Genomic DNA, 27,995 nt, shown 5'->3' with positions numbered 1-27,995 from the left:
AATACAGTGTTATATGCCCCTTTTTGTCTTTATTTTTTATTTTATTTTGATTGGACCATGCATGTAAAAACATTTTAAAGCGCCAACATCTGCAGAAGCAAAGTAGCCAAAACATTTTAAACCCACGACTGCATCAAAATTCAGACATGGCAACCCTGACTGTGCTGCACATGCTGTATGAAGGCATTGCTCATTGGGTTAACGTGCCCTCTTGTGGTGAAGAGTCACTGAGCCATGCTGCTAGGTTCATGGTATTCTTACAAAGTGAAATAAAAGCATTATAGAGTAGCGTCAGATATTTGACTTAAAGAAATCACTCCAGGACTGTAATTGCTGTGCTTTAGTTTACAAGGTTTGATTAAAATACAAACACATTTTATATAACAGGTTGTTTATGTAAATGTTGAACTTGAATACCATGGTAACCCTGTTATTATGTCTGCATTTGACAGCAGCACATGTTCTGTAATTGTAACATAGAGGTCTCATCTCATCCTTCGAGCAGGGGATGGATGTGAACACTTTTAACACTGGCTATTAATGATTCCCGACCGGATACGCAGACAGGAAAGCCTAGATGTGTGTGTGACTAAGCTTCAAGTTTGTGTGTAATGTAATGTAACATCACCCATTAAAAAAAACACAAATGGTGCTACTCTTAGAAACAGACACGCAAACCAACCTTTTTTTTTTTTTTTTTTTTAAACAAAATGTAGGTTATCTTTTATTGAAACGGGGTTTTCTATCATTTGCATTTAACATGAAATGCACTAAAAAAAACAAAAAAACAGCGCCACCTGAGGGAAATCTACATCTTTAAATTAAAAAACAAGCCAAGCGTACATCTAGTACAAAATTCTCTTTTAAAAAACTGCAGAGTCTTTTTAAATGTATATATACTTTTTAAATCTTTAAACAAAGTTTTACAATATATGGTAAAAGGCTCAGAAAAAACAATAATATTAAAATAACAATACTACTACTACTAAATAATAATAATAATAACAATAATAATAATAAATCACAAAATGAAAAACCCTGAAGTTGAGTTAAAGCTGAAGAGAGAAACTGGAAACCCTGTTAATGTTTACGGCCAGTAGAATTTTTTGTTTGTTTGAATTTGTGCTGATGTGGGTGAAGGACCAGTCTGATCGATTCCAAAAATTGCACTCCCCCAAAATAGAACATCTGCTTTATATTATTAAATAAAAAATAAAATAAAATAAAAACTTAAAAGATTTTGCTTATTTCCCAAATTTAAGTATGTTATGTGATTGTCACAAAAAACCAAGTCCTCAAATTCAGAATCCCTGGTCGTACAAATATACCAGCAGAAATCCAGTTGTGACAGAATTATTTCCCTGACGTCGTATTATTGTTCGAATCTCTGTGGTGTGCGTGCCTCTAGCGCCGGTAAGGATGGAAGCCCTGTACGTTGTGGTTCTGCCCTCGCCCAAAGCTGCTGCCCCCCAGCTGGGGGCCCCCTGATGCTGGTGCTGAAGGCGCTCCGTAGGAAGGTGCTTGCTGGCTGGGGTCTGTGAAGCTCTGCCCAAATACGCTCATGTCCTGCCCGTAACCTGGTTGGGTGAGAACACAGAAGAGGTTAGGGCAATGCTGTTGACACGGCAACACACAAACCCACAGAAAGGAAATCTAGGCTTTGTCTGACAAGACGTTAGGAGACGAATGGACCTGCTTATCTGTTGCCCTTGAACATAAATAATGTACCCAGATTATTTATTTTTGTCCTCCAACTTGTCCTCAACTAGTATATTAAGCCATCCAAGAAAAGAATAGATTCATTCACACACATATGTAATGCAAAATAAATAAATAAACATGCTAATTCCTAGAAGCAAAAGGCACTAGTGATAACATGAACTGGTCGTCTTGGTTTGAAGTGAAAAGTTGCGTGTTATCTTACAGCTAACAAGTAACTTGCTGCTAATAGGGATATTCACACAACAGTGAACTAACTCCTCATGTCAAACATATTTCTCAAGATGCTTGGGGGTTAGTTCACACTGTCACGTCAGAAGACCATTCAATTGAAGCTGTAGACAAACTAAGTTCAATATTTATTATCAAAGAATTACGACTTGAGTCACTTTGGTATATGGGCATGCAGAAAACATCTTAGTTAAACAACAAAAAGCTCCCCCCCATCCCCCCCCCCCCCCAAAGCATACTGCTTCCACATCCATTAGGTTAAACACACCTACAAGGAACTTATCTATAAAGATTTATGGGAAATAGTCAATATGACATACAATGATTTTGTAGGCACAATGCAGAGATAGGAGCAGAATTGAGTTGGTTCACAGACTGTCTTTCCACTGTGTGTAGAAACTTCTTGTTTCAACACTTTCTGGTTTAAAAAAAAAAAAAAAAAAAAAAAAAAAAAAGTAGTCATGTGTTAAGACTTTTGCATACATTTTACAAACTATAAAACAAAAAACTGACAGCATGAAAGAAAGAAAAACTGAACTCAGTTCCTGTTAAGGAGTGTCCATCCCTTATACCACAATTGGATTAGCAGTACAAAATGAAAATCTGTTTAAATGTGTCTATTTGCCTCCCAATGCCAGGTATATACTGTACATTCCTCAAGGGGCTAAGCGTTTGGTGTAAGAGGGGCTTGTGGTAGAACAACATGGTGTACAGTCTTTCATTGCACATGCGTATAGTGACTTCATGCAAAACACTTGCAAACTACAAATTCAGTGTCTTCATTGGGATATATGCCATTGTAAGAACAAGCCTAGATACCTCTCACTGGGAAACTCAAAATGAACACTGGAAAAATAAATCAAGAAATGAATGGAGTCTATTGCATAGTCAGATCTCCTAGAATCTTTGTACAACTAAAGGGGTAACTGTTTAGGGCTAAAGCAAGGACAATACAAAAGGAAGCATACATAATTCCAAATAAACAGAAATGAATGCCAAGGTAAACATATATTTATATATATCTATATAAATATGGAAACATTCATGACAATTAGATCATCCTTTTACCAGCAAAGCTAGGCCATATCAAAACTTGTAACCCACGAGAATAAAAATATAGAAATCATTTTACAAAATACTTATAAAATAACTAGCGCTGTTCATCATCGCTGCCTTCTTAAACATCTACTGCTGAAGCAAGGCAGGTTTGTGGTGTGAAAGTCAATGCTCCACCTACCTGCACTATATCCCTGCTCAGCCTGACCATAACTCTGAGAAGGACGCGTTGGTCCGTAGCCGGACGGGTCCTGAGGATAGTTACCCAAGCCTATTAGGGAAACGAGGAGACCAGGATGACTAAACCCAAGAGAGTCTGCTTCACATTGCTACTAGGGAGGAGGTCCCATTGATAACCCAGGCCACTGGTTCCCAAGCGCATGTTCAAAAAGCAGCAAGTCCCGGATCAATTGATTCAGATTGCATCTCTATTCAATACTAATCTTTCATGCAAGGTGTAACCAGTCATGGTAATAAAGATTCCCATTGCATAGCAGTTTGATCCATTCCCGGTTTTACTATGATTTTAATAAGACACACCTGAGCTTGTTACCTATACACAGGGGCTAATCAAGCACATATTAAAACCTGGAACCGGTGAAACTGCTAGGAAATAGGAGTGCTATTTCCATCCCTGTGTAACCAACACAACTTAACTGTGAAGGGTGTTTGCCTAAAAACACTTCTAAGAATTCAACCTGTTCAGATACTCACAAGGTTAGGCAAATACTACTCATCATGTTCTTTTACTGGTGAGTTATTATCTATGAACACCCTACTAACCCAGAGCAGGACACTGCTAACCTAGACCAGGCCTGAACGAGCTTAACAGTCTAGGAACGTCTGGAGAAGTAGGTTGAAGAAGCGTTGGAGAAACGGACCCCAGACCCTTAACATGCACTGCATCAATCATGCTTGCCATGAAAACAGAAAAGGGCAATTTTTTAGTTGGTTAACTAAATCCACATGTATCTTTTCTTGATCACTGATTAAATGTTCTTAAATGCGCTTAACCATCTTCAGAGAAGTGGAAAAATGGTTTACAAAACTAGCCGTGCCAGCTGTGGAGTTTAGTGGATATGAGAAAGCTTGACTTGGACCTTCAGTGTTTTTTTCAGTTTCCGCACTTCAATTCAGTTTCAGTTTTTATTTAATTGGTAAGATTATTATTTTGTTTCTATTTAGTTTTTTTTTTTTTTTAAATTATTATTTAGTTTTAGTTAACTCAATTCAGAAAGATATATTTCAGTTTTAGAATTATTTTTCAGTTTCAGTATCTTTACATTTTAAGAGACTTTGATAGATTCACACAGAGTTGCTGCATACAAAAATAAAAGTATGAATCCCTTAAAGTTCCATTTATCTTTTTTGACAGTGCAAACACATTCATCCATGTGCTTTAGGCAACAGTGCCACAGAGCAGGAAGTCATTGCAGCTTGGCTGTGCGGTTTCTATAGCAATTTCATGAAACATATTAATACAACTCTGAATATTCATTTTTCAGGTTTTTTTGTGTTAATTTTGATTTCGTTTTTTTATTTTCCCAGTTTCTATTACTATTTCTTACAATTTTTTACTCCCTACATCAATGTTGACTTTTGTTCACTTCACTTTTGTTCTAAGCCCTATATTTCTGTAGCCCACACACCCTTGGGAAAATATTCTACCGGCAGCCCAGACTAGAATTTGGTTCTAGAATACAGTAACATGAAAAGGTAATTAAAGTAGTTCATACATATCCTACGAGTCTACGGGGCAAGATTGTTTAATACTTTCATGCTTAATGGATCACTCCAAAAAAGCAAGCTATGTGACTCATACCTTAATAATTGAACACCTTTAACTCAAGTCATGTCTTAATATTTTAACACAATCACCGAAGAGGAAAGGTGTCTCTGCAGCATAACTTGAAAACGTATAATCTTAAGCTCAAAGCAAGGTATAGGATACTTCCCCGTGGATGAATGTTAAAAGCACAGCAACAGGTACTGACAAGCGTTGAATGCTTACATTCTGTAAAGAATATAGTCAATCATCAACTGAAGAACTTTCATTTTCAGATAAATGTCCTTTATGAATGCTTGCAAAGTGTTTTCTGAAATCCTGGTTTATCTATGGGACCCCAGTCTTCACCTCTCTCCAACACGCCTCTTACTTCTACCACACATACTGCAATGAGAGCGAGAGAACCACAGATCTCCTCCAAGTGAAACCACTGCCAGGAAGGATGATCTAATTCCACTTACCAATCGTTACCTTTCCTCTCAAGCCTCCTGGAAAATCCTGAAAAGTACACCTCTCTTTGTATTGAATTGCCTGGGATTTCATAAAGAGGTATTACTGGCAAAAGAACCCTGAACACTGTGTGTGTGTGTATAAAGCTTGTACTTGTAGGGTAAAAAATAGCATAGTAGTCTACACAGGATCTACAAGGATATTTGTATATTAAGATGGCTATGATCCTCTACTTTCCTGGACTAATGTTGATTCTAGGGGGTTCCCGAGTGGCTCATCCAGTTAAAGCACTGCTGCTGGGAGTGCAGGATGAGTCACACAGCTTGGATGCCACCAGTTCGCGTCCAGGCTGTGTAAAGAGGCTGAACATTTCTGGCGACCCCGAGGGGGCATCACATTGGCTCTGCCGCTCCCGGGGTGGGGGGTGGGAAACCGGCAGGGATTGCTTCTCCTCATTGCGCAACACTGAACCCTACTGGCCAGACACCGAGCACATTCAGAGTGGATAAAAAGCAGGGCTGATCTCTGTTCTCCTGGATCGGTAGCCTGCCCATCTTTGCTCTGGATTGCTTGCCGTAAAAGCGATTCTGGCTTTAGGCTTGTGAGATCGGAGAACACTCACACGCCCTCAGAATGTTTGTGCTGTGTGGGGACTCGCTGCGGTGTGGAGGAAAAACATAATTGGACATTCCAAATTGTGGGAAAATAAATAAAAATAATCATTGGTCACTCTACTTGATTCTAGAAATGATCAACCTTGGTGAGATAAATTTTACAGAAAACATCCCAAGGTGAATAACTGTTCGTGTGTGTGGGAATAAAAATGAAACAAAATCACATGTATAAAACAAAGTAAATCCCTTGATTACTTCCCATTTAGCCCTGCATAATAGAAAAGCCTGTTATAGGAAACATTATAATCCAACGGAGGTACAGGAAATGGTTAAAGGTCATGGCAGCTAGGAAATTGCTGTAATCACCTTGATATAATAGTGAAAGCTCAAGGGGCCAGTGTGAAAGGAAGGGAATCAGTCAGATCTAAGGCCTGGCTGGGTGGGAAGTACCTACCAAACTGGTTGTAGGAGAACTCGGGCTGTCCTGCCTGGGGTTTGTTCATGTCCTGAGTGGGGGTGGTTGCAGGGGCAAAGCCCATGGGTGCTGCACCAGGCGTGGTCGGGGGTTGAGGCACTCCTTGTGGGGCAAACTGGTCAGCAGGATTTTGGGGGGCACCAAATCCATAACCTACACATTACGATACGGCAGAGTGATTTAAGTAAGAACGTTTCAAATTAAGAATAAAACAAAAATAAATAAATACATAAAAATACAATATGGAGGACGTAGGTTGTATGTATTTTGGCTACTGACTCTAAAGCTACATCAACACTGCCCAGTGCTCTTTTAGTCTAGAATTTAAAAGCCTTCCAAGAGACAAAAAACTGTATGTAAATTAGAAACAAAGTGCTGAAATGGAAAACACATGCAATACCACTTTCACTCACACATGCAATACCACTTTCACTCACACATGCAATACCACTTTCACTCACACATGCAATACCACTTTCACTCACACATGCAATACCACTTTCACTCACACATGCAATACCACTTTCACTCACAAATGCAGCTACTGAGCCGTCTGAGACATTTAAAACATTCTTTGAAATACCCATTCACACGAAATTGCGCAATCTATGGAGGTATAATACGGTCATAACCCTTTCACACAGCCAAAGGGATCCTGCGAGTACAACTTTCAAACCTGTCAGTCAACAGATTGTTGCCATGGCACCGGCAACAGAAACAAAACAAACAAACAAACAAACAAACAAATAAATAAATAAAAGCAGAATAATGTGGGTAAGCAACTTAAATAAATAAAAAATAAATAAAAGGAATGTTTATATATATCAATTTCTTATCTTTTAATGAATGGCGCTGTTGAACTGTAGTGTACTGTAAATTTCCCTGTGCTCGCTTTGTCCTCTCTAGTAATATATATATGTGGAAAATTGAAATAAAAATACTTAAGTGGGGACGCATTATTAATATTATTTTCATTCAGCCGTCTGATACCTACTGCAGCGTATTAAAAGCTGTAGGCTTGTCGACCATCAAAAAAAAAAGTTCTACCTATTGCAGATACTTTCAGCAGCTAGAAAAAATTGCAGATGCGTTTTTTTTTATATAATATAAATGTATTTATTTATTTATTTATTTAACAGCCTGTTGCTCACTTTGAGTTTCCTCTGCATTCTCAAGAAATCCCCCGATCACATGAACTGGATTTGTGTAGGGTCTGTGCCCCCAAATTCTACTGCACAGTTCGAAGTGCCGCATCTGTTTAGTAGCTGCCACTATTGTAAAGTTAACAATTCCTTAACTTCTTCCGGTCTCTAATTATAGATCTCATTCTTGATCAGCCACTGTAATTGAAAAAAACTAAGTGTGTAACACCGACGATGCTTGGTATACAGTCACGTGGGATGCTGACTTTCAATCCACGGCCACTATAGCGCTTCAGTAATGGCATAGCCTTTCACACAGGAGTTAAGGCACAAGGTGGTTCAGAGACGGCATAAAATATGACAGCTCTGTGACGGTATAGGCAATTCGCACAGACCAAAATGCCGCATCAGTGCCGGTTCTAAGCCGTCATAACTCGTCTGTGTGAAAGGGGTACAAGTATGTGTAACTGGGCAATGAGACCACAGCTTCAGACTGCAGCCCGAGTTTTGGGACTCACCATACTGGGGTGGGGTGCCGTAGCCTGGCTGAGGGTATCCTTGTGGCGCCCCGTACCCTCCAGGGGGGGTGGTGGTGACTAAGAAAGCGTTAAAGGGAGAGGGGGGTGGTGGTGGGACTCCTCGGCCAGCTGGAGGAGGAGGCCCGTACCCACCTGAGGAAAAACACAAACCACACCATGAAACCAGTGTTAGAGACCTGCACACATCCTTCACAACCATTCCTAGAATGCTCAGCTTATGAACTGCCAACAGAAGACGCACATACTAAGCACAGACACAATGTAATTTAACTGAGCGAAACAGAGCATTTGATTTAAAAGCAATGCAAAAGCAAAGCAGATTTATACATCTGAAATTATTAAAAGTGAGTAAATTTACTCAAAATCCAGGGTTGGAAAATCAGGCCCGGTTTCACAGGTGATATAATTCATGTTCAATAAAACCGACATTAGGTAGTTTACCGGATTTGGATTTCATTTATATATAACTTATGTTCACACAATGTTGCTGAAAGGAGATTTCAGTCTTTGTGCATATTTTACATGCCACTAGTATAATAGTTTCCTCACAGAGAAATTAATTTACAAAGACAGAACCACCTACCTATTGGCTGGCCTGCCGACATCCACATTCCTAAAACAGTAGATTAAAAAAACAAATATTTAAATAATTTGACTATAGATATTATAATTATGTATAATATTATAATGAAATCAGATTAATACTAAAAGGAACTAATACAATTCAAGGATGACGTTTCAACAATAAGTCTGCCAGTGTCTTCAATTGACTTTCAGTTTAAACATTTGACAAATTTATTTTAGTATTACTACATACACCACCATCAAGTGTTTTATAGGTATGGATGATACAATGAAATTGTACCAATTACCATAAAAAGAAGGCCCTACATTACTTACAGCTTACATGTTGCACTGAATTGTCCACTGTTATTTACTCAAAAAAGCACTGCTATTTGAATGAGAAAATGGAAAAATGTTTTTTCTGTGTGGCCATGGATGCAAAGCTGCTCAACAGTCTAGTAACTAGTACATTTATATTAGACATTTAACCTTTAACCTAAAAAACCTTGACTATGCCGACTTACACCTGGGGAAAAAAAATGAATCTGCGGTCTTCACTCAGTAAGTGTTGATTAATGTGAGAACTCTGCCTGTCTGCTGTTATAAAACCTTGTATCAGACTTCATGTATTTGCTGTATTATTATCTGCCATGAAAAACACTTTCTAGACACCAGCAGCAGAAAAAAAAACAATACTTTCCTACTGGATATGGGGTCTCCAAATTCCTTTAAATCTCTTCCAAACCTCCCCCTCCTCCTCCCCCTGCATTTAAAGCAAGCTGATTTGTAATTCCATTTGAAGACCCACTGGGAGCACCACTTACCTTGAGGGGCATAGCCTTGTTGCCAGCCCTGTGCAGGCTGAGCTGCCCAGCCATTGGCTGCACTTAACATTGCCCTGGGTCCCCATTGGTTAGCGCCCGGCTCTCCTGGCCCTGGGGTTTTGCTGTCACGAGGCTCCGCTCTCTTAACCTCCACCTACAGAGAGGACAAGGAGAAGACCATTGGCACAGCAAGCCTTCAGTCACACACACCCCTTCCCAATCAAATCACACCCGTAAGTAACATTACTCTTAGCACTTTACGTAACTTAAAGCTACAGTTACAAACTATAAAACTTAAATGGGCCACTATAAATATATATATACACATATATATAAATTATAAAAATATGTTTCTCAGGTAAAACTAAAAACTCGGCAAAGCCAAGGATGGGCTCAACCTTTGTGGAATAGGATGCATGATATCGTATATTCAAATTATAAAAACAAAGTACAGCTGAAAATGTATAAGAAAAACAAAACAGAGATCCTGTTGCTTTAATGGAATTTAAAAAAAAAAACCCACCCATCCCATTTTGGCAAGGCTTTTTACAACCTACCTGAGAGACATAGTTTGCTGTTGCAGCTGTTTTATGTATTTATTTTGGTGTCTTGGCCCTTCTTATGCATGTATAAATATTGTATAAAACGTCTAATGGAAGATTAAGACTTACCTTCCTCAGGCTAACGCTTAAAGAATCTCAATAATTGTTTACTTGGAATATAATTTCAGAAGGGAATGGATGTGGTAAGAGAATCTTAACTTACATCTAACAGGAAAAAGTAAACAAACATGCAGATAATAATAACACAAATGGACAAGTTGAAAGTCAAATTCTAAGGGAATCTTCATACTGTGTCGATTAGACTGAAAAGAGAAACACCGTAGCTACTCCACCCAATTTGTAAGGCAGTTTTATTTTTGAACTCTTTATGTGCATTAGGTTGAGAATAAGTTAACTTGCTGTACACGTCTCTCTATGCCACCACCAAAACAGAAGTGGGATCTAGGTTACCTTTCTTCCAGAATTGGGGGCAGGGGCACTACTACCATGCCTGTGTGCGTTTCACTAGTATTTGCTCAAGACTGCAAGTATGTGCAGGATGGAGGAACGTGTCTCTGTGGCATTTGTACAAGTCAGTCTGAGTGCATGTCACTGTGCAACTCAGTGTGTGATGACTTTGTCTAATACAGTGCATTTGTTAGAACTGCACATAGTGTAAATATATGTTCTTGAATACAAAACTCAAAATATCTTGCCCTCGCTGGCTTGCTAGGGATTTAGAGAAGGAAGGCGATTTTCTTTGTCCTTGTCTGTCTTCGTAAGAGGAAGTAGGAAAAACACAGGGACAACTACTTTTGTTACAGGAGGCACCCAAGGGCACTCTGCTTATTATGAACCAACCTCTTATTAGCTACAGCCTGCGCTCAAGGAAAACGCAGACAACCTTATGTAAAATGAATGAGGCTTAGCTGCCTACAGCCGGGAGCTCAGGGTATAGGAAAAGGAAATACAAATTTGGCTGCCTTGTTTTAATTACATTTTTTTTTAAATTGAGAAACAAAAAGGAGTTGAGTTACATTAATGTGCAAATCAACATCAACAATCTGAATATAAAAAACTAGTCTCAGGGAAAGCCACCAAACAAACTTGTCTGTCTTCCAAAAGAGTGCAGCTACTGTAGAGTATTTATGCAGAAGTGTATATGTATTGCTGTTTTGTTCCTGGGTCACTAGTTCTAATCAGGGACTCTGAAAGCAAATGAAATACCAGTCAAGGTCAATTAGTTACATTTTTAGACGCCATCTTGGTTCTCTCCCCTCCGACCCAATTAGCACACGTGCCCAAGCAAAGAGGCTGCCAGTCGCAGTGCAGCGTCCCGAGCTCGGTTCTCCCTGGTGTTCCCACAGGCGAGTGATGGATTCCTGGTGCTCAGGAGCAGCCCAATTTATCCCAGAGCTGGGATTTGGGACGCAGCACGATCTGCTCTGGTTTCTAATTTTATCTTCTTTTGAGAATCTCTGCTCGAGGGAATGTCAGAGCAAGTGCAATGGCTGAGGAGCAGAGCTGATTTATTCCAGGGAAGGGACGCAGCAGGAAGGAGACAAGGTAAAAAGGTAGTACTGCAAGTAGTGCAAACTCTTGCTAGAAATCAACTTTCAGAAAAATAACAGTATGTTACTAAATGATATGACAAGAATGTAGGCATTGTTACAAGTTAAAATAACTTTTTTCGGGGGGAGTGCGAGTTTGGGGACATGGCTGGATTTCTGTAAAATATTTTATATTCAACCCCCAGACTGATATTTACATTATATGTAAAGTATGTCTATGTGTGGCGTGGCTGTGTAGCATGTATATATCAGATTTTGTATACCTGTAAGCCCAGATACATGCTATATCCATGAACAAAAGTATTTGACATTTAGCACAGCTGGATTTCTCAGATTACAGGCATAACTCTAAAAAAGTGTACTGGCTGCCACGTTCATTTGTTTAATTTTCAAACACACTGTTCATCCTGAGCAATAGCTCTTTGAAGGAGGGCAGTTAATAAACAGCAGGGGCTTGTGAGAGGACTCGTTTAACAGCTGTTCACTGCTGTTCAAGCCGTAGGAAAGGGTCCTTTATCAGTCCTGTCTTCTATCCCTGCAGGATCCTTTCCGCTTAGAAGACCTAATTAACTTCAGACTCCCCACTGGGAAGAATCTGTGCAAAAAAATGAATTCAACTCCATGGAAATGTCTTTCAGGAAACAGGCCTCCAAACGCACATTAACATGTATACCGTATGGAGAGCTGGAAGAATCCAAAGTTCTAAATGAGGATAAATGCGAATCCCAGTGACCACTCAATTTAATACGTTTCATGAAGGGCAGCAGTGTGGAGTAGTGGTTAGGGCTCTGGACTCTTGACCGGAGGGTCGTGGGTTCAATCCCTGGTAGGGGACACTGCTGCTGTACCCTTGAGCAAGGTACTTTACCTAGATTGCTCCAGTAAAAACCCAACTGTATAAATGGGTAATTGTATGTAAAAAATAATGTGATATCTTGTAACAATTGTAAGTCGCCCTGGATAAGGGCGTCTGCTAAGAAATAAATAATAATAATGAACATAAACCGAGGTTCAAAACCTGTTTGTAAAAATGAAATTCTCCCCAACTCCTAAAAAAGGGTTATAAATTGCAGGATGTTATCTTTGCTGAGACACTAGCAACCTTGTGCACATAAAGTAAAGCCCTCCCCATCACCCCTTTAAACACACTGAACAGTACAAGAATTAAAATCCCACAGAGACCAATTTGTCTGCACTGTAGGACGACACAGTATGGAGATTCCACATCTGAGGTCACTTAATTGGAAGTTTTATTACAATATAACAAGTTAAAATAACTACTAGAGAGTTCAAATAGTAAGTGACCTGACCAAAAAATGTATAAATTAAATAAATAAAAAAAAAGATAAAAATGAAATAAAGAAAGAAAGAGAAACGAAAAATAGCAACCAGTCCTTTAGGATGTTTTGTAAAAAATAAATATATTTTCCAATTAGGTGGTTTAAAAAGGGCCTTTAAAAAAAAAAGCCATTTTAGATTAAATTTAGAGGGAAGCATGCAGATCCTAAAGGAGTGGTAGTGTTAAACCAAGCCTTGGGCGACTGCGGAGGATTTCTCTGGCTCTTTTGGTGGGGCAATTTCACGGTGTGTGAAGGATTACAGGTAAAGAGATCTCGTAGTCTCTTCAGTGTTACTGAACTTAAGAAATTAGCTACAGAAACCAGAACCGTTGATTGGGTTTCTGAAGAGCAATAAAGCTTCAGCTCTTGAGCCGATCCACAAAGGATCAGCTCAGATTACCTTCACCAAGCAGTAACAGCAGACCAGTTCCATTGATGTTTGCGAACTGGGAAGCGTCATGTTTTTTTTATTTTTTTTATTAAATAATAATTTGGTTTTCCCTTTACTAAATTCTCAAGTTCCCAGATGAGAAAAGGATGCCAGCATGCCACAGGACTAAGAAAATGTACTTTTCTGCAAGTTTGCCCCATTTCACCATGCCCATTAGATTGTTTCTCATACTTATGTTTAGGAGTAGCTGTAAGAGGAGTTTGGAACCAATATTTGGGGCATTTTAAAAAGCAAGATTTTGCAATATAGGGAAAAGTAATTTTTAAAGCAGTACTGGTCACATGCTATTATAGGTCCTTTTCTCTTAGGGATACTACAAAATCTTTTCAGTTGGGCTCTGTTAGTTAATCTTCAAAGCTATGTTTAAGGCCAGCCCATGTCAAAATTCAGACGGTGTTAAGGGAGAGGATCCTTATTTCTGCAAGCTACAGGATGGTGTACAGGCAATAAGCCACTTAGCAGGAAAGTGGCCAGTAAGCAATTTTGCTAAACAAAGGGCAAATGGAGGGTGTGTGGGTGTGTGTCTATCCAGCGAGAACCCCCGGTCGCCCGAGCCTTGGTCCGATCTTAAGGGTAAAATAAAACTACAACTACACACTTTTTTGCCCATGATGTCGTGAAAATGCATGTTGACAGCCTGGTCCACTGATTGTTCGGCCTCGAAAGTAATAAATCCAAAACCTAGCCAACAACCAAGAGTGAATCAAGGTAGCAGGGTGTCGTGACACAACACAGGATGAAGCACAGTATTGGGACAGCCCAGGGGTTCCATCAAGGGTGGATAGTGATGCTGGGGTTCAGATAACTTTGCAGACCCTAAACCAAACATAGAGTATTGGCCTGGACTGTAGGGCACCTATGAGCTCTAACTAGAACACCACTACCAAACCTCAATGCAGAGTAAACATTTATTAAAATTGCATAAAAAGATGGCCATGTCAGTTACAGTAGTCCCTCTCTATTACAGACACCGTTACGCCACACATTCGGACACAACGTACGTCCCCCTGATAATATCAAGTTAGTGTGACGCTCGGTCACTGTGAATTGCAGGATCCAAAGAGACAGCAAAAACATAACAAAAATAAACTAAAAGAACAGCCTACTACATTGTTAAAATGAAGTACACGATCAGAAGAGGGCATATGAAACTCATAAATTGACAGCGTTTAAACTAACTGATCGATCGGTTGGAAAAGGGTGTGAAGTTTTCAGAAATACTGATGGACTCCAGTGGCCTACAATAATAAAAATTCTGAATATGAAGTCTTTAATTTATTTTGCAAAGAAAGTCTGACTCATACCAACCAAAAACAAAAGATGTAGACTATGTGTTTTCCCTGCAGTTAACTTGCACACTGTAAAATGTTCCTTGTCAATTTAAACAGTGCTTATTTCTGTAACGTGTGTACAGTATATGTAAGGTACTGTACAATACCATAACAAGTTAATGCAGCTCCATGACCTATTTTGCTTTCCAAGTAGGCTACAGTCAAAAAATCATTGTTTCAAATTAAAATAATATTTTATTAATTCTGTATTGTACAGTAATGTGTACAATGCAGCAGCATGATTTATTTTATGTTACCAGTAGCTTACAAGCTAAAGTAAAAATGCTTGGTATTAATTTGATTTTACTATTGTACTATATGCTGTAGACCTACTGTACACATATTTATATTTTTGCACAATGTAATGTGTTCAGAGAACATGTTATTTCAGCGCAATGATTTATACATTAAAAAATAAACTGAGCACTATAAATGTGTGTGATTTTTTAAAATTTGTATTTGTTTTATTTAAAACCGGACACCTCATTATTTCAGTCTGTCTGTCTCCTAACATGTCTGGATTAGCGAGGGACTACTGTACAAAGTCCTTATTGCTGACAACTCCACAACCAAAACAGCACTTTAATAAACAGCTGTGCAATATTGCCTCAGCCTTTTCAGTTTTCTTTTATTCATCTGCCACTCACATTAAGGGTCTTTACATTTTTCTTGCAAACTTATGGCCTCTAATTAAGTCAGCTAAATAGCTATTTGCACCAGATAACGGTTCCATAATTCAGACATAACTCATTTTTGATAGCTAGATAACATATTAAAAAAATAAATCATCCACAGAGCTAGGGTAGATTATTATTATTATTATTATTTTATTTTTTTAACTTGAGCGTAAGATTGTATTTGGGCCACGTTCTTTGTAATGTGATATAAATGTTTTTCTATTATAAATGATTGTATATTGTGTTGAAAATGTGGTTTACAATCTCACAAACTGAATCAACTGATGAATAAATGTAATTGGGGATGGGTCTACACCTGGTTATGAAAATGTGTTACTTGACCAGACTGTCAAAAAAACTCCTATGGACAACAAGACTTAAAGGGTACATAAGGACCTTTATTTTATTGTGTTACATGTTCCCATGTGTTGCTACAACTGTTTACGTAAGGTCTGTGTGTATTGTTATTTTTGGCTTTTTTTTTACATTTTGACCACTTTTTTATACTTTTGAACAATACACACACCTTACGTAAACAGCAACACATGGGAACATGTAACACAATGAAATAAAAAGGTCTTTATGCACCCTTTAAGCATTCTATGAGAGGATACTGTACAAGGAATGTGGGAGTGTTGTTAAGGAAGGTGTTAAGTGTTGCAGGAAAGGGTCTCTCTAGGTTCATTTTACTCAAAGAAATTGTGATCTAATAATAATAAAATACAAGAAACCAATACCTTTCTTATTAATATAACATTGCACACCATTTAGGGATTTGTTTTACCTGTGCAATTAACAGGTGAAGCAAATGTGTCTGTTTTAAATTCAGTTAGTCTGAAAGAGGGAACTGTCTCTGTTGTGGGTGGCAGGTGAGTGGCAGGATGCCCTAGTATTGCTTGTGTGCCAAAGTGTCTTATCCGAACCCCCCGCTTTTGACATCCCCCTCTTGGCATACTGCTTTGCAGCAAGTGCTGACAGCAGCTATAACTGTTCTGTTAAATGTGTTACACAAACCAAACTATGGAGAAAAACAAAAAGAAAACATATATACAATCTCTAACAGAAACACTTTCTCCAAGCTTTCCCAAGGGATACATTTTGGGCAAGCCAAGAGAGGCTTATTATTGGAAGAGAAAGAGGAGAGATCTAAAACAATAATAACAATAATATTAATAATAACACAAAGATACAGGCCAAACTTAAATTCCAGCAGACTTAAATCTACTGTCAACAACAAGAGCAAACTGCATCATTAAAATTAGACAAAAATGAAATGATAAATATAAAACTTTAGGATCTCTCCCACACACAAAGACTAGAGGTGTAAACAAAGTTGGTTTGAATATAGTTTAAGAGGCTTGACAAGGAGTGGGGTGGTGTAAGTTGCAGGGGACTTGTGTTCAAAGACGTGCACCTGCAGTATCTTGTATTGGAGAGAAATCTATTCAAATCTACATGTTAAAATTACTGTTACTTAAATAAACATTTATAATTTGAAATACACAACAGTGAAACTACAAGTTGACCTTACATTTTATAAAACAATTTGATAAACGACTACGATTAAAGCACAAGGAAGCCCTATTGTATACTGGAGGCAGTGTTTGATTTATTTTTAGTGTGCATTACGTAATTTGTCAAAACCATGAACCTTGTAAGTTGGTATTAAAACAAAGATCGTTAGAGCTGGTGGAGAATTTTGCACCCCTTTACATGTAAATACAAGACTCTTTCTATTAATATTCTTTTCATTCATTTCTGCCCACTAGTATAATGTCTGGATTATCTACACTTGGCCTACAAGAGACACTGAGCCCACTAGGGATTAATTGAGACAATGACACACACACTGAAGGTTAAATTATCTGTGGGCTTGTTATTCAGCGGTTTACTGAAATTCAGGCACATTCCTTTTGTTCCACTTCTAATGCATAAGAAGGGACTAATCTGCTACCAGCAGGCAAATTAATTTTCAAATACATTGATTATGGTTTTCCTAATTAAAGGCGTAACCAATTATGGGAGAGAGACTGGGAAATACAATGGGAGCCCATTCTTGGAGACAGGTATTGTTCTTACCAGAGAAGCCAACCCAATGAAACAAAAAAATAGGACGGTATTAAAAACTAATGTTTCATACAGACTTACTTTAAATAAACAATTAAAATCTAAATGTTAACATGGCATGTCATATTGAAATGACTGGTTGTATAGTTATGCATGCATAGTGGGCTTGAACACATGAACATAAAAATGCATGCATGCTTTTGAGGTGTAACCTAGTCATTGTCTATAGCTATCCTTACATTTGCATATACAAACATGACTAAACAAATCAAGGGGGATAATTATTTTTATATAATTCGAATTATCGTAATTAAGACAAGTTTTTATTGGCTGTCGCGAACAAAAAATGCCATGTGCTTTTCTCATATAGAATATTTTAGCAGATTTAGTAGTTTAAATGACTGCATCAGATGGCTCTGTCAGTTGTTTAATCTCTTGAGAGGAGACATCTCTTTTCTCGTTCTTGAATGTCTTATGTTCTTAAGGATCTAGTTAGTTTGGATGATTTTATGTCTGGTTTTGATCTCTGCTACATCAATTCCATATGAAAAGTGTGGTACAGACAATGCAGCGAAGGTGTGACTGCCAAAATAACTTTACAAATACAGGGTGATATTTGTTATCGACACAGAAATAAGACTCAGTCTTAGCCAGGGTTATGGCAAAAACAAACTAAAGGGCAGGAAAAAAAGAAATCCCAACTTTGCTTAGACCCCCAATACAGACAAAAGCCTGTCCCCTTTCTGACTGTGGAAATGGCCTGTACCTGTGTGATACAACTTAGCACAAATTAACCTAGAGGAGAAAAGAAATCTAAAGAGAAATCGTTAATCACATTCAAACAATTCACAGAGAGAGAGAGAGAGAAGAGAGAGATAGAAAGAGACAGCTTACTTACAACATTACTAAAGTTGTTATATGGAACACTTATATGTAACTTAGAATGTCAGTGTCTAAATAAATAAAAAAAAAAAAACTTAAGACTTAGATTAATTATGTAATATGATATAACAAATATATATAAAAAAAATAATGAAATATTAGATGAAAAACTTCAAAATGACAAACTATTCTTTTTTTTTATTCTAGGAGGGATTCTAATATTGATATATTACATTCAAAAGGGGCTACTTGCAGGCTGTGAATAATAAAACAGGAACCCGAACAGCTACAGAGCTTCGACTAAAGCTTTCACACTGGCCCTGTCCGCTCCTAAGCACAATAACAGGATCTGAAGAAATACAAATAGCAGCCCATAATGTTCGTGATTATCTCAATAACCTCTTGTCTTATCAAAGCAGAAATAAGGCAAATCAGCCCATGTATTGTACAGAACATGAATACTGGAAGAGCTCAAAGACTGCTCTAGCTATTAGCTAATTAACTTTAATTAGCTATTAAAGTTCATTGTATCAGCCAGTCAACAAACAGCCTCAATCCATGCATTGCCGGAGCAACAGAATTAGAAGTAAAAATAATATCAAGTTATTCTACTCATCCTGTTACTAAGCAATTAAGTCTGATTATAGTTTCCCCACAAGCAAATGTAGTCAACAACAAATAAATAACTCATTTAACCAGAATACCACAAGCATTTCCATAGTCCTATGCTTATTTCTTAAACTGAATTTTACACACGCTTAGATGAATTGTAATAAATCAGACCCCTACTTTCTACTTTGTAATTTAGTTCAGCAACATTAAAACGAACAGCCACAGGTCAACACAGTTTAGCAAAGGATCGGATGTAAACTACTTTGCATTAATTTTCATCTTCATACAAGCAAAACAAATGAGTTAGAAAAAGCAGCCTAAGCTTTGAAAAGATGAGCCCATACATTCTTTGGACTAAAGTGAGAACCAAAAACAATATGAACTGTTTAGTCTCAAGACATCAGTAGTACTCATTCAATTTATTGAAAGCTAATTAATGAACGTGTCCTTATCCGCCCCCAATATCTACCCAGTCAGAAAATCTGAAGGGCTTATTCTCTAGCCTCCACTAAAGTCAATGGCTGCTGTAATTGGCCTCTATTGGCCTCAGAATAGTTTGTCATGAGAATGTAGTAGGAGAAGAAGGAAGAAAAGAATAAACTGGATCAGCTTTTACCTCGGGGCCTCTGCTTCTCCGCATCATAGATCATTACCACTTCAGTGACCTACCACCAAAAAAAAAGGGACAAAGGTCACACCATCAGCCGACTGTTAAGAAACGTTACCTGGCATAAACTACTTGAGACATCATGTGAGGGATGCAGAGTCCTTCCATTAGTCAATCCTGGTACAATGCTGTTGCCAGCATGTAGGGCACTCTGTGGGCATGTAGGGAATATATTATGCCTAACTTAGTGCAGGAACAAGGTTACTGCTCTTTCACTATGCCTCCCCAGCCCAGCCCAGCCCCCTGTCCTTCAGATCTAATCTCTGGGCCATTATAACTAGGCTTGCTACTATCAGATTTTTATGTTTTTGCCAAATCGACAATTAATATCGACATTTATTTTAGAAAGAAGTTACCTTTTTTTTTCTAGCCGAGAATGGGTGACCTTTATGCTTTAAAAAAATAAATAAAATAAAAAATGACTGTGTCATTGAAAAACAGCTAATTTAGCGAAACCCCCTGCAACAAAACCATGGTTACGAACATTCTAATTGAAATAACGTTTGGTCACAGCAGAGCTATACCTTGCGAAGATATCAAGATCCTACACAAATTTAAAAATTGTCTCAAATAAACCGTAGAAAACGCAGCATATAAAAGTGTATTGCACAGACTTTATGCACAGAACAAAACAATAGATAGTTGAACAGAACTAACTTGTACTTATTATTTTGAGTCTGAGCTCCACCCCTCCTGCTTCAGCACAACTGGACTCAGAGTCACTGGAAGGCAAGGCAGACAGGCCCGCTTCATCCTGCCGCAGAGACTTCAGCCGTCAGCAGGGTATTGTGCACAATATTCATTGAGTGTTTTTCTCTTGCACCCCATTTTAAATTCAAACAAGTAACTGTCACCGTATACCTAAAGCAAAAGCTTACGTACACCTTAACCCGCTAATTTCAAAGTAGGCCCTTGGAATGACAGGCGCTGTAGCTGGCAAATGAAAGTGCAGTCAGTGCAGGTCTTGATGATTGACAGTCATTTAAACAAATGAGAGCATTCTAGCGCTGCTTCAGTCAACGAGATCTGTCAGAACAGGGGGAAACTACAGTACTAACGGACCACTGAGATGACTGACAGCAACCCCCAGCCATTCAGAGCGGAACGGAGACGGGACAGACACAAAGTATAAAAACTACACAAACTAGAGAGGATTTCTAAATGATTATTTTTGGTAAGAATTAAAAATAGCGATTGGTTTTACTGATGTTTATCGTATATACATTTATTTCAGTCGAATATTTATGGGGAATTTGACATTTAACAAGCTGTTACTAATTAATCTCGAAAAGTAGCAAGCCAAATTATAACCATCCCCCCTCCCCAATTCCTTAGCTCTAACCTTTGGGCCACCAAGCCAAACTCAGCTTTAAAGCCCAGACTACCTTTTACAGCTCTAGCCACTCCACCACACTGCCTCGAAGTATCTTAGCTTTGACCAGAAGACCAGGGGTTTTCCCCCAATTTTAGCAACTGTACCTCTGCGGTACATACTTACCACTCCGAACCTACTGAAATAATCCCTGAGTTCGGGTTCACCACAGTTGTGAGGGATACCACCAACAAAAATTTTCTTTGATTTATTGCTGTCATTCTTATTGCCCTTCTGCAAAGTCAAAAGAGAAAGCGTGGAGATATACATTAGAAAAAAATCCTGCTGGCAAAATCTAGGACAGTCCCAACTTTGCACTATCACACTGTACTAGTTAAGATTAAACAGTACAGCACGAGAGAGAAAAAATGTAGAGTGGAATATAATTCAGGCCTGGCTCTATTTTGAGGGGATAATTACCATCCTGTCATCTGCAGCCACAACCCTTGAACTGGCATCTTGGTATTTTTTCACTGCACGTGCATTTAGCAAATTGCAGTGTATATGGGTCAGCAAACTTCATGCTTTTTAAACACACAATTACAGTTCTTTAATATATTTTATGACCTCATCATTCCAGATGATTAATTCTACAATTCAACCAAAAAGTGAACAATATCCAAACAAAGTCAGTCGATTTCAAAGATGTAACAGATATAATGTATATAAGGGAAAATCTGCAGTTTCAGTCAAGTTAGCAATGATTTAACTCGGTACTGAGCCAGTGCTGAAATACAAAGTTGCGTGACTAAAAGCATTCAAAGCAGTGGCTTACTTCACTGATTCAATCAACTGAATAATTTAAGTGTTTGTCTGGGTCTTACTAATAATATTTCATGCACCAAATAAATGCGTTTCCCTTACCCAGCCTTCCTTAGTCCGCGTCTTTTCAGGCTGCGTTCCCCTTGGTGTACATGGCTTTGGGTCAATCTGAACAGAAAGAAATACACATTTTATAAAGATATTGCACAAATGAACAACCAGTTATATATTCAAATATACAAGCTGAAAAATATTGAATACCAATATGAATTTATAAAGGAGTGGAAAGAGGGGGTACAGCCCTTTATAAATTAGTCTCAAATGACATCCCCTCCAAAATGCATAGCACCTTACACATCGTAGCAGTGAGGTATGTTTTTACATTAATTTCTATAGGGTTTTGGAAAGTGAGTGAAAGGAGTAGCCTAGGCAAGTTATTCTAAGAATTCAAGGAGTTTGACAGAGGACATGTCTGTATGTGTGAATTAGAAGCCTCTGAAACTCAGTGTGTGTTAAATAATGGACTTTGAAAACAACATGTATGGTTTTTAAAACAGGGAATGGTTTTCATTAAAATTACAGGAAGATAGTATACATCACGTTTACATAAAGTCTTCTTCAACTACCAACATTACTGATATCGTAGCGCACTCACATTTCTCCCATCCAGGGAATGGGGTTTAGTCTCCAGCACTGTCCGAACGCAGTTGGGGTCATTAAACTTCACAAACCCAAAGCCTCTGGACTGGTTTGTGGTCTTATCTTTCATAATAACACAATCCACTACTTCACCATACTGAGAGAAATAGTTCCGCAGCGTCTCTGTGGGGGGAGAGTAGAGACGATGTTAGCAAAAACACCAACAAAGACCATGAGCTATTGTGCTATTCCGTTTGAGTTCCGTTTAAGCAGCTCAGTTCTATATTTTGCCTGGGGCTGCTGTGGATTCACATTGTGAAGAGAAGTGCACTTCAATACTGAGTAATCTATTCCTAAAGAGAACAAACTAGACAGTTGAAGGAGCTTATCAGTAGAACTGCAGGGTGCCAGCAGGCGTTGAAAGAACTCTGACTGTTGCATCAAACACACACAAACACAAACAACAATCATAAATTAAGCACTGCCAAGTATTAGTTACAAAATTTCCAAAATATTCAGAAACTTTAAAGCTTGCATAAAAGTCAAATAAAACCCTGAAGCACACAGGGGTATTAGAATGCAAGTGTTTATTGAATAGTACCAATAATGAACTTGAGAGAGAGAATCCTAAAATATTATAACATTTGCCAAGTCTGAAAAGTGTTTGGCTATCATGATCCAGAACCCAAAAGTCACAGGAGTACAATAAGTCAGATTTATAAGGTCAGAGGTTAAGGTTACTGGCACATTTTCACCCAAGCGGGTTTAAACACCTGTACCACAAATGTTTTCTGAATGTTGATTGTACAAAGGTAATGGATTTTTATGTAATACACCCAAAGTCCAATATCCAGCACTTGAAAATGAACCCCTCTAACGACATGATTAAATACATTCGAGCTGCTGAAACAAATGCCGCTCAACGAAGAGAACATAACACAAAACTGCATTTCTCTCAAGCTTCACCTTATCCAGTTGGACAGAAGGACTCCCTGTCCATAGATAGAGGAGGTGTTAAACTGGCAGAGAGGTCAACTGACAGATGGACAGTTATTAACTTACCCTGCGTGGTACTCCAGTCCAGGCCGCCCACAAAGAGCTTCCTAAAAGAAAAGAAAAAAATACTAGTGCTGGAAAAAATACATTTCGGGACAAAATAATTGAAGGCAAAAATAACTATGTTCACTTTGCCAGAATTTGACTGCAGTTTTGTGGAACACAAACCACACACTGTTGGTGCTTGCAGTACAGTTCTATACTAGTACAGTTCTATGCTTGTTTTGGTGCCTGCTTGCAGTACATGAAAACCATCTGGCATGTGTCTGGTCAGCAGCATTAAAATGGAGATTTATGGTCAAACACACCCGTTAAAGAATAAAAGGCACCGACAGATTTGACAAAAATATGCTAATATTTAAGTAACGTCACTCACTGAATCAACTAAGTTTCAATGAAATGTCACCTTTAGAACACTGTCAGTCTCTCTTCTTCTAAACATGCAGCCCATTAGAAAGTGCTCCACTGCAAACTAGGTCCGTAATATCCTACTTCTGAGAATGAGGTGCCCCACTTAGTTATCTTTTTCTGGTTCATTCTCTTAATGGAACCAATGCCCCAGATTTGAGCTGTACATTACCTCATAAATCCAGGTAGAGCTCTCTCCTCATTTCCTCAAATCTTGGCGACAGTTTTTGATGGAGCAGCCCCCTATTGGGATCCTCTGGGACTCTGGATACACTGCACTCCATTAATCAAAGTCTGAGGAAAGCTCCTAGACCACCACAAATTAGCCACTCAAATCCAAAACAGCAGAGATTTGCCTGTGTCCTAGTTAGGAATGAAGTACAAGAAACTAGTTCTGAGGGGGTGCCATGCTGCAGGGACTTGACCAGTTGAACCAAACGCATCTTATTTAATTACGTAAACAAACATAACCAAATTCACAGATAATCTTAAAAAAAAATATATATATATATATATATATATATATATATATATATATATATATATATATATATATATATATATAATTTAAGGCAATTTAAATTAGGTTGACAAGATAAGAAAACAGATTTCCATGAGTAAGACTTCTAAAAGAGTTGCTGCACAATTCATTAATGCCTCAGTGGTTGCGTAGAATACAATGCCCCCTGTTTTCCTTGTTGCTACTGCACACACACAGCATATAGAGGTGCTCACATTATTCAGGGGAGGGGGGAGGGCTACAGTCAGCCATGGTGCTTTCTGTCAGACAGATATATAGTCCAATTACTACCAAATCTAGAATGTCCAAATATGTTCCCTCACCAGAGACACTCCCCACAACAGCTCAGGAGAACTGAAGGTCAGTGGATGTCCTCCGATTCCTCTTTACACCCAGGAGCTTATAAACGGCTGTTAGCACAATCAAGACCAGCCCTGCAGGTGTCCCCTCTCAAGCTCTCCAGGCACGTTCCCAGCCCAGCAGGTGTGCCAGAGACAATGCAATGCTCCCCAACACAACACAAACATCCATTTGGTCATTACATCTCAACAATGACATGTTGTAACATCCATACTTTAAACAGTGTATTGCCAACTCATTTTACAGGGCTTAATCAAGGGAAACCCGTGTGCAACATGAACACAACATGTCCTTTTTTGCTCCAAGCATATTTGGAACATTTTTTATTCTATTCTTCATATTAATCCTGTGCCATGTGAGCTGGCACTATTCCTCACACTACACTTTTACCATGGAGCCTAAGAACCAGAGTGATCCTAGTACATTCTGCACCAGTGCTATTTCTCCTTCTGAACACAGACACACCAAGCACCATGTTCTATAAACTAAGCATAAAAATGGATCAGCAAGGCTCCTGAATAATCAATCAATACACACTGCCTGCCATTTGAATTTATTTTTTCAGCGAAAAACATGAAAACTGCCGGCCACGAGTGGATTTTAAACTCTTGCACAAATTTTACTTCACGCAAGCTAAAAATAGTGTTCTAATGTTGTGCAAAGCAGTTCATCAGCGATATCACTAACTGTGTTTCAGGCAGACGGAGAGCAGAGTGAATTGATTTCTCTTGCATGGTGCTAGCCCAGTGGACTCCTTGCCATCTCGGATTTCCAACTGGAAAAATCACTAGCAGGCACATTACATCTCTATAGCTGGTGTTCAAGCAGTAGAGGAAAATGACTGCAAGTCCCCATTCGTTCCAGCTCAAAGTCAAAAAGCAGCTATGAAGAAATGACCCAATTATCTGTGACTGTCACTTGTTTAACCCTCACTCACCCACACGCACAGACCCATTCTCCCAATTCTACAGATGGAGAGCCATGTTAAACCAATTTCATGAGCAATTCAAAAAACGCTTACACCAGTACATATTTCTATAAATTAAATGTGTCGTAAAACAAGTTTAATAAAGTCAAGTCTCTTAAACTTTGATATCCACTAATAGATCTCTTAAATGATGACAAATTAAAAGGCGTTCATGGTAACAAGTTCAACCTGCTAGGGTGGGTCAAAATGACACACACACAAAAGAAAATTAGTCATCTTCAGTTTTCATTTAGATAGCAGAGATCTTTTATGAACAGGTGATGTCATGTCTTCATTGGAGAGGAACCCTAAAAGGTTTTTTTTCTGTGGTAGTGTCACTTGAGCTGTTCGGTGTGTTGATATGTAAATAAATCCTGTTCACCTGCGAGGCGTATCAACTTCAACCTCCATCTCCTGCCTGCCACTCAGCAGCAAATGTACGCATCCACACGGCATTAACAACCTGTATCTTTCTAAACATGGGATTTAGGGGAGCTCCCTAACAAGATGAATCTCAAAACAAAAGTTGTGTGAATAGTCATTGTTACAGCAGTGTATAATGGTATTTAAAACAGGATTCATCTATCCGACTTTTGCCTTACTCTCGTTCCACCGCAGTCGGATACGAGATGGATTACTTGGTCATTTGATTAGCTTGTTTGTATTGGTTGTGCTCATTTGAATGTGTGTGTTTTTTGTGTTGTACGCCACCTTCTTGACCAGGTCTCCCTTAAATGAGATTCAGCAGGACATTCCTGGTTAAATAAAGGTTAAATAAAAAACAAACTTACAAAAAGGAACATTTAGTGGAAAAAGCTCTATGCCAAATTGTATTTTTACATGTTTAGAATCCAACTTAAAGCTGTGAATTAGCTAAAGTCATGCATCAATGCATGTAAATACACAAAACAAAACATCAAAAACAAAGAGTCCTCTCATCTTCTTTATAGCAGTGCATCAAAAGTGAAACATCCGTTTTACTGTCTTTTGCATTTTAACTAAGCTATTTTTTGATCTGCCATCTTACTTTATACAGACCAACTAGCTATTCTACAACGTCAAAGAGTCTTTAAAAACCATAACAATTTACCAAAAATGCCCCTCTAAAGCGAGGTAAGGGGAGTTCTTGTTCCTGTCCATCTCAACCCCTGAAGTCTTGATTGAGATAACATGGGAATAGCGCTTTGAAACCTGTTTTGAAAGTCTTTTGTTCACCACCCAGGGAAGCAGGGTGGATCTCAGCAGGTTTAAACAAAACGTTTGTAAAACGCGTAAGCCATTCCAGAACAGTGAACAATTTAAAAAAAAAAAAAAAAAAAGTCCGTTCAAGTTTGGCAGTTGGCTGTCATTTTCCATAAGTATCTGCTACATTTTACTTGTACATTTGCGGAAGTGTTGGTTTTCTGTACCTGTAATTTGTAAATGAAGCCACCTAAAACACCCCTGAAAAGAGACCTAACCAGGCCACTCTTCCTCGGACTCCAACCACAAACCGAGGACGGTATATGTTTGACAACTTTGTCTTTTATCCAGTGTGTAAGGATTAACCGGTTTGCAACTGAAAGGCTAAATATTTAAAACCAATTAACATAAAGCTAAAGCGAAACAAAAACCCAACTGGTCCCGACTACACTTGACACGTCAGAAAATATACAAATTATCGCACTATGTACTATGCCATAAATATCCCACTCATTTCAACAATGACAACAAGCCTGTCAAATGGAAACCGGAGTCTGTTTGACAAGTTTCAACGTGGAAATTCGATTAATTTTTAAATGTACATTTCTGTAACCGCAAAATGGAGTTACTACCTACCGGCAGAGTTGAACGAAACTAATAGCAACACAAAAACAAACATTTAAAACACCACCGGCAGGTACGCTTGCGATAATTTGACACCAATGCAAAACAATACACAAAGTTTCAAGACTAACTTTTGCTTTAAGTGACAAGTTTTGCCAATTTGTTGACATTTTTTTTTTTATAAACAAAATATAGCAACGAAAACAAATACACGGCACCCTTTACTCCTACTATTCTACAGGATATCCCATTCAGGAAACTCCGAGGCTCAGGAGGCCCCCGGTAATTATTTCCACTGTCCCGATCAGATATCCCGCGGTTCGTGTTCAGAAGTAGTGTGTCTTACCCAATTTCATCTCCGGCCAGGCTGCTGTTCATGTCCGTGGGTTGTTCTGCGTAACTGCGGGAGTGTTTGCCAGTCTGTCTGTATCGCTCTCACTACCTCCCCAAGAAGGTCACTCCGCTTCAGGTTCAAACTGAATCTGCGATGCAACTACGCGGTGCCACGGGGTCTCTCTACAGGGGGCCAACGTCAGCCCGTAGTGCCTGCTCTGCTCGGCATTCT

The 27,995-nt window shown here is 38.6% G+C and overlaps 1 protein-coding gene across 12 annotated transcripts; it reads right to left on the bottom strand.

The window, feature by feature from the left end:
• Nucleotides 1-16: 16 nt before the first annotated feature.
• LOC117962436 (DAZ-associated protein 1-like) lies at nt 17-27,980 on the bottom strand. Of its 12 annotated transcripts, none has more exons than XM_059014764.1 (14): nt 27,777-27,865; nt 23,376-23,416; nt 22,330-22,496; nt 21,777-21,842; nt 21,039-21,146; nt 19,490-19,538; nt 13,903-13,985; nt 9,402-9,554; nt 8,596-8,632; nt 7,992-8,144; nt 6,311-6,484; nt 3,188-3,277; nt 2,271-2,364; nt 17-1,577 (listed from the first exon to the last, which is right to left on the bottom strand). In XM_059014764.1, exons 1-14 carry the CDS (start codon nt 27,806-27,808, stop codon nt 1,373-1,375), a joined length of 1,452 nt encoding a protein of 483 aa, XP_058870747.1. In that variant the 5' UTR covers nt 27,809-27,865; the 3' UTR covers nt 17-1,372. The 12 variants fall into 12 exon arrangements, with proteins under 12 accessions (XP_058870747.1, XP_058870741.1, XP_034768282.1 ...); XM_059014758.1 differs by having other exon boundaries at nt 663-1,577; nt 7,992-8,069; nt 27,777-27,979; XM_034912391.2 differs by having other exon boundaries at nt 668-1,577; nt 7,992-8,069; nt 8,596-8,625; nt 9,401-9,554; nt 27,777-27,978.
• Nucleotides 27,981-27,995: the final 15 nt, after the last annotated feature.

This window comes from Acipenser ruthenus, chromosome 49 (assembly GCF_902713425.1).
Source record: "Acipenser ruthenus chromosome 49, fAciRut3.2 maternal haplotype, whole genome shotgun sequence".
Classification (NCBI taxonomy): Eukaryota; Metazoa; Chordata; class Actinopteri; order Acipenseriformes; family Acipenseridae; genus Acipenser; species Acipenser ruthenus.
This window is presented reverse-complemented; position numbering and strand designations above follow the sequence as displayed.